The sequence below is a fragment of the Otolemur garnettii genome, unplaced genomic scaffold (genome assembly GCF_000181295.1).
Source record: "Otolemur garnettii isolate 467f Iridium unplaced genomic scaffold, OtoGar3 scaffold00145, whole genome shotgun sequence".
Classification (NCBI taxonomy): Eukaryota; Metazoa; Chordata; class Mammalia; order Primates; family Galagidae; genus Otolemur; species Otolemur garnettii.
This window is the reverse complement of record NW_003852540.1, coordinates 3,638,592-3,646,253: the sequence shown is the minus strand read 5'-3', so window position 1 is coordinate 3,646,253 and position 7,662 is coordinate 3,638,592. Positions and strand designations below refer to the sequence as shown.

The window sequence follows — 7,662 nt, the reverse complement described above, 5'->3', positions numbered from 1 at the left end:
TCATTGTTGTTTGGCTGGCCCAGGCTGGATTTGAACCCGCCAGCTCAGGTGTATGTGGCTGGCGCCTTAGCCACTTGAGCCACAGGCACCGAGCCAAGTTTTCTATTTTTGATAGACAGAGGTCTGGCTCTCACTCAGGCTGGTATCAAACTGCTGAACTCAAGCAATCCCCTCAAGGCCTCCCAGAGTGCTCACATTACAGGCATAAGTCCCCACACCAGGTCTTGATTTTGTTTTTTAAGCAGGTAAAACACTAAAAACAGAATTATTTTCCAGAGGCTAACATTACTGTAATGAATATACTTTTGCCTTCATTTCTAAAGGAACAGTTTATCAGTTTATTTTGTTCACTTATATGCTTTGATTATCCCCTCTCAAGTCTTATTGTTTAACCAAGTCTTATTTAGCCTAAGAGAATATTTATTTAGAATTTCTTCTAAGGTAAGAAACCACAATTATTAACATGCTGGCCTGAACAGAACTGCTGGTAAAACATTTTATTCATCATGAAGTCATCTTTATTAGTATTCTAGATTAGACAAAAAATTGCCTTCCTGGGTATTCCCTGGAAACTGAACTTGTATTCTTAAAGCTTAATTTTCAGATGGATTGAATTTTCAGTTTATGTATCTGAACTATATAATAAATCAATCATTTTAAATTAAAAAAAAGATGGCATGGTTTCCTGAGTTGACAAATATCATTATAAAATTCCAGACTTCTGTCTCAAGTACTGGTAGTCTAGAATTAAAAGCCTAAACTCAAAGCTTTGGCTTGGTGCCCATAGCACAGTGGTTACGGCACCAGCCACACACAGCCAGGGTGGCAGGTTTGAACCCAGTCTGGGCCAGCTAAACAACAATAACAACTGCAAAAAAAAAATAGCTGGGTATTGTGGTGGACATCTGTATTCCCAGCTACTTAGGAGGCTAAGGCAAGAGAATCACTTAAGCCCAAGAGTGGGAGGTTGCAGTATGCTGTGATGCTGACACCACAGCACTCTACTGAGGGCAACATAGGGAGACTTTGTCTCAAAAAAAAAAGAAAAAAAAAATATATATATAGCTTCACAAATAGTTCAGAAAACTATTACTACATTTTACTCCATATACTTCTATAATGATTTAAATTTTTTAAGACTGTATTTATATATTATTTGTATAAGTAGAAACAAAATAATCAATAAAATTAATGAGTCCAATGACAGCTCACGTGCTGAAAATGCATTCCCTGAGATGCACATAGAATAAAAACAATCTTACCCACACATTACTTTAAGAATAAAATATAGGCTTGGCACCTGTAGCACAGTGGTTATGATGCCAGCCACATACACCAAGGCTGGAGGGTTTGAGCCCAGCCTGGGCCAGCTAAACAATAATGACAACTCTAACAACAAAATAGCTGTGTGTGGAGGCCGACACCTGTAGCCCCAGCTACTTGGGAGGCTGAGGCAAGAGAATCACTTAAGCCCAAAAGTTTGAGGCTGCTGTGAGCTGTAACACCACTGCATTCTACCAAGGGTGACACAGTGAGACTCTGTCTCAAAAAAAAAAAAAAAATAGGCTAGGTTGCCCATAGCTCAGCCACATACACTGGGGCTGGTGGGTTCAAACCCAACCCAGGGCCTTCCAAACAACAATGACAGCTGCAAAAAAAGGATAGCCAGGCACTGTAGCAGGCCCCTGTAGTCCCAACTACTTGGGAGGCTGAGGCAGGAGAATCACTTAGGCCCAAGAGTTTGAGGTTGCTATGAGCTGTGGTGCCATGACACTCTACAGAGGGCGACATAGTGAGACTCTGTCAAAAAAATAAAGAGGGGGCAGCACCTGTGGCTCCATGGGGAGGCGGGATCGAATCCAGCCCTGGCCAAAGTGCAACAAAAAATAGCTGAGCGCTGTGGTGGGCGCCTGTAGTCCCAGCTACTTGGGAGGCTGAGGCAAGAGAATCGCCTAAGCCCAAGAGCTGGAGGTTGCTGTGACCTGTGATGCCCACAGCACCCTACCGAGGGTGACAAAGTGAGACTCTGTCTAAAAAAACTTCACCTGTGGCCTAGACCACTCTCCTCAGCTCTAGACACCTGTTAGCCTTTGAATAGCCTCTGAATAGCTCCATTTCAATATCTTAAAACTGCAGTCTCCAACCCCTGGGCTGGGGACCAGTACCAGTCCACAGCCTGTTAGGAACAGGTCTGCACAGCAAAAACTGAAGGATGGGCAAGCAAGGGAAGGTTCATCTGTATTTACAGATGTTCTCATTGTTTGCATTACTACCTGAGCTCCGCCTCCTGTTAAATCAGTAATAGGATTAGATTTCCACAGGAGTAAGAACACTATCGTAAACAGTACATGGGAGGGATCCGGGCTGCACACTCCCTATGAGAATCTAATGCCTGAAGATCTGAGGTGGAGATGTAATACACATGAATCATTCCAAAACCACCCCCTACCCCTTCTCATAGATAAACTATCATCCATGAAAGCAGTCTCTAGTGCCAAAAAGGTAGAGATTGCTGTCTTAAAGGAATGACAAATTCAGTATGTCTAAAATTAAATTCATCATCTTTCTCCTAAAACCAACCCACTTTTAGTCTTCATTTCAGGGTATAAACCATCTTCCAGTTTCCAAGTCAGAATCCTAGGTATTATTCTTGATTCCCTCTTTTCCCTGAGCTCCCCACATCCCAGTCAAGTCCTTTGGGTTCTATTTATGGATATGAAGAATCACTATCACGTTCACGTCTCCCTATCTCCAAGGCCATTTCTTGGCTCAAGTCATTTTTGCATCTTACTTGGGTTACTACAGCACTTTTCTAATTTCCTATACTGTCTTACTCTTCTCTAAACTTTTCACAAAGCAGCCACAGTTATAGATACAGAAGGCAGATCTGACTCCTTATTCCCTTATTTAAAGCATTCAATAGCTCCCTACTATCGTCAGGATAAAGCCCAAATTAATTATTGGGTTTTTTTGGTTTTATTTTTAGAGACAGAGTTTCACTTTGTCACCCTCATGGCGTCACAGCTCACAGCAACCTCCAGCTCTTGGGCTTAGACGATTCTCTTAACTCAGCCTCCTGAGTAGCTGGGACTACAGGCACCTGCCACAATACCTGGCTATTTTTTGTTGCAGTTTGGCTGGGGCCAGGTTTGAACCTGCTACCGCCCTACCCACTGAGCCACAGGCGCCTCCCCCAAATTAATTATTGTATAACCCCTCAACATTTGGCCCCAACTTGGCCCACTACTCAGTCCACTATAAATTTACTCTCAAGGCACAATGAACTAGCCCTACGTAGTTTTCCAACTGCTGTGCTCTCTCTCCCTAGGTTCAGGCCTCTGCATATGCTATTTCCTTTGCCTAGGAAATAATTTACCGGTTTCCTTCACCTTCTTTTCTAGCTAACTCTGATCTTTATACTTCAAACTGATCCACAGCTATGTGTTCCCACAAATGTTGGGTGCATACCCCAAACAAAATCTATTATACTATATTCCAAATGCCTGTTCACGCTTCTGTATATTCAACTAGAATGCTCACACTGAGAGCAAAAGGACATCTTTTTCATGCATCTCTAGTATGTGGCACAATATTCAATATTTACTGAGTAAATGAAGAGGAGAAACTTGCATACAAACCTGTGATTTTTTTACTGTCATTTCTCCTGATTTAAGGAAAAAGCCCTATCCCAAGAGTTATAAGAGGTTATCCCATAAGAGGCTGATCACAAACCAGACTAACCTACCCCTGGCTGCTTTAATTCATTCTCTAAATATAAGGTCAACCAAGAAGAAAAAGTAAGTATAACATCCCACACAGAATCCTAAAGCATTGAGAGTAAATATCTAAGGCAACTTAAATCTATGTCTCCTGGGTGAAATTTTTTTAATATTAAAAAAAAGGAATAGAATTCTAAAGCACTGTATTGATGACGCCAAACTAAAAACAACAACAAAAAATTTGAACTCTACTTTTATGAAATTCTGCAGTGCCACATAGTGGTGAGAAAGGGAAGCAAATAAGATAAAGGACATGTAAATGAAAAGGAAGAGGACATCAGGGAGCCTTATGTGCCTTGGGTTGTCTTTCCTATGATCAGTGGAAAGACTCTGCAGAGCACCTCACAGTTGAGTGAACCAGGTCACCTAGCCTTACTTAGTTTGGTTCATTGCATCACTCTTAGGAACTTACATCACTGGGACTCAGGCTACACAGCCCATTCTCCTGCTCAGAATCCTTCCCAGACTCAGTGCCCTGGGAGGATCGTGGATGGGATGGATGAATCCAGATCTCCAGGCGAGTGGTATCATCACCAACATGCCGAAAAGTTGACCTCTTTCCTTTCCGCCATTGATCAGGGCTCAGTTCAAATTCCTCATGTTGCTTCTTTTCCATCTGTTCTGCCTATGTAACATACAAACCTAAGTTTAGACTCTCCTGAGATTCAATTAACAAAAAGAAGAACCTCACCTCATCTGTGTTTGTTGCCTAGGGACTATAAAAAGTAAAGGCTTTGTTACAATTCCAAAGTAGCAGAGTATCATCTGCTCTAATAGAAGTTATTAATTCTGTAAACTAGATGCTGTGGAACATGTATAGCTGAGGGCACCCTAAAAGTTCTCCTGAATATTGCAATTTGGTTCTGCACAGTAGCTGGCTGACTATGCATCAGCACAGCCTCATGGTACCACTATGGATATTATTAATCACTCCCCTGAAGTCACAGAGCACTAAGGGAAATGTATTCTTCCAAGAATTGTTTCTCCCTGCATCCCCAACTCACCTTTCGTTTAGTCTCTTCAAACAAGCTCATGAGACTCTCTTTGGCAGTTAGGATAGGGTTGCTGGCAGCTAAACTGCGCATATAGTAATATACAGCATCAAGCTTCCTCCTCTGTGGAAAGAGGCCAGAGACATTCAGTCAATCAGTTCTGTTCTTAACTGCAGCCTGAGGCAGCTAACCCAAGAAATCCTACTATCTTTCCCAGTCTGTCTCCTAGGCTGTGAGGAATTCCAATAAGAAAATCAGAAATGGCTCCGCGCCTGTGGCTCAAGCAGCTAAGGCGCCAGCCACATACACCTGAGTTGGCAGTTCAAATCCAGCCCAGGCCCGCCAAACAACAATGATGGCTGCAACCAAAAAAATAGCCAGGCATTGTGGCAGGCGCCTATGGTCCCAGCTACTTGGGAGGCTGAGGCAGGAGACTCGCTTGAGCCCAGGAGCTGGAGGTTGCTGTGAGCTGTGATGACATGGACACTCTACCCAGGGGGATAGCTCTGTCTCAAAAAACAAAAAGAAAAGAAAAGAAAATCAGAAATGCTATCCGTGGGAGAAGCCATGGCAATTACATCACACGTCTTTTCTTACACAGTACTGTATTTTACGTGCAAAGGTGCTCCAGAAACCAAGTACTTGTAAAGGAAAGAAAGGAATAAAAGGCCTCTTAAAATAAAACAGCAACTATGTTTTGTTTTTAGAGAAAGAAATGTTCAACTTACCTTACATTCTGGATTCTTATCATAGAATCAGTAATGGTATAATGAATTAAGAAAGACCTAAGTTCAAATACTGGCTTATCTGGGATTTGACCCTGAGACTTTGGGTTAGTTATGTAATAATCTTCCTGAGCTCCCATATCTTCACCATTGAAGTGGAAACCCTAACACCCATGAAGCAATGTTCCTAGACTCATGAAGTGCTTATTACATGTGTCACATTTAGTTACACCTAGTCAATAACGTTGCCATTGATACTGACGATTTTTAAAAATTATAATTAGTGAGTTGAACATTTTATCAATATCACTCAATGAATCCAGCAAATATATACTTCAAGTCCATTTATTCAATTTTTCTTTTTTTGAGACAGAGTCTCAAGTTTTCACCCTGGGTAGAGGGGCTGTGGCATCACAGCTCACAGCAACCTCAAACTCTTGGGCTTAAGCGATTCTCTTGCCTCAGCCTCCCAGGCAGTTTATAATCAAGTAATAGGGAAAAGAAGAAATAAAGGAAAGACAAGGAGTCAGAAGGAAGAATAAAACTGAAACAAGGGAAAAGAATATCCAAAGCTTTTACACTCTCTCCATATACATTTTCACTGTTTTCTGTAACTGTGTCAAAATACATCTAAAATACTAGCTTCTTTTTCTCCTCAGTGTCCACTCATTCTTGAAAACTCATATCTTACGTTCATCTAACATAGTTAAAGGCAGAGGTTCTAAGGTCAACTACGTGCACCTGAATTTGATCCTGCATTTATTAGGTATGACACTAAGCAAATTAACCTAGTGAAGTTTCCATATTTACAAAATAAGAGATGTTTAGACACATATGACTCCTGAAAAGATTGAATTTCCATAATGCCTATAGTCTAACACAGCGGTTCTCAACCTGTGGGTCATAACCTCTTTGGGGGTTGAATGACCCTTTCACAGGGGTCACCTAAGACGATCCTGCATATCAGATAATTACATTATGATTCATAACAGTAGCAAAATTATAGTTATGAGTAGCCACAAAAATAATTTTATGGTTGGGGGTCACAACAACATGAGCAACTGTATTAAGGGTCGTGGCATTAGGAAAAATGAGAACCACTGAAACAGAATATCTGACACACCACTAGCTAAGCAGGAGTTTCTTTTGGCTGTTTTTGGTTTTTGTGAGTCAGAGTCCTACTTTGTTGCCCTCAGTAGAGAACCTCAAACTCCTAGGCTCAAGCAATTCTCTTGCCTCAGCCTCCTGAGTAGCTGAGACCACAGGCACCCGCCCCAACGCCTGGCCATTTTTTTGTTGCAGTTGCCATTGTTGTTTAGCTGGCCCAGGCCAGTTCGAACCCACCAACCTCAGTGCATGTGGCTGGCTCCGTAACTACTGTGCTACAGGTGCTGAGCTCAGATGTTCTTAATAAATATCTGACGGCAGAGCCTGTGGCTCAAAGGAGTAGGGCGCCGGCCCCATATACCAGAGGTGGTAGGTTCAAACCCAGCCCCAGCCAAAAACTGCAAAAAAAATATATATATATATATCTATATATATAAACATATATAAATAAATATCTGAGATTTACTGAATGACTGATTACAGGATAGAAAAAAGTTGAGAAAACGATCTTAATAGACAATTAGGATGAGAGAGGTAGACAGAGGAAGCGGGAAAGAGAAAAAGAACTTAAAGGGCGTGCTAATCTAGGTCAGAGGTCCATGCAAGAAAAATAATTTGGCTGAGGCTCAGCACAATGACTCATGCTCATAATCCTTGTATTCTGAGAGGCTGAGGCGGGAGAATCCTCTGAGCTCAGGAGTTCAAAATCAGCCTGAACAACAGCAAGACCCTGTCTACAAAAAAACTAAGAAATTAGAGGCCAGGCACAGTGGCTCATTAGCACTCTGGGAGGCCAAGGAGGGTGGATTGCCTGAGCTCAGGAGTTTGAGAACAGCCTAAGAAAGAGTAGGACCCGGTCTCCAAAAAAAAAAAAAAGCCAGGCATTGTGGTGGGTGTCTGTATTCCCAGCTACTCAAGAGGCTGAGGCAAAAGAATCCCTTAAGCCCAAGAATTTGAGGTTGCTATAAGCTATGATGCCAGGACACTCAACCCCAGGGCGACAGAGTGAGACTCTTATCTCAAAATTAATTAAAAAAAAAAAAGGCTTGGCGCCTGTGG

At 41.9% G+C, this 7,662-nt stretch overlaps 1 protein-coding gene across 2 annotated transcripts in view; it reads right to left on the bottom strand.

Moving 5' to 3' along the window:
* The window catches only part of LOC100953598 (telomerase-binding protein EST1A), a 149,353-nt gene that overhangs the window by 119,807 nt on the left and 21,884 nt on the right, over positions 1 to 7,662 (bottom strand). For both annotated transcript variants that reach the window (XM_023518698.1, XM_023518699.1), the window contains exons 7-8: positions 4,784 to 4,894; positions 4,192 to 4,404 (exon numbers count right to left, since the gene is read on the bottom strand). In XM_023518698.1, the coding sequence (XP_023374466.1) occupies positions 4,192 to 4,404; positions 4,784 to 4,894 (324 nt within the window). The remainder of the gene's footprint in view (positions 1 to 4,191; positions 4,405 to 4,783; positions 4,895 to 7,662) is intronic.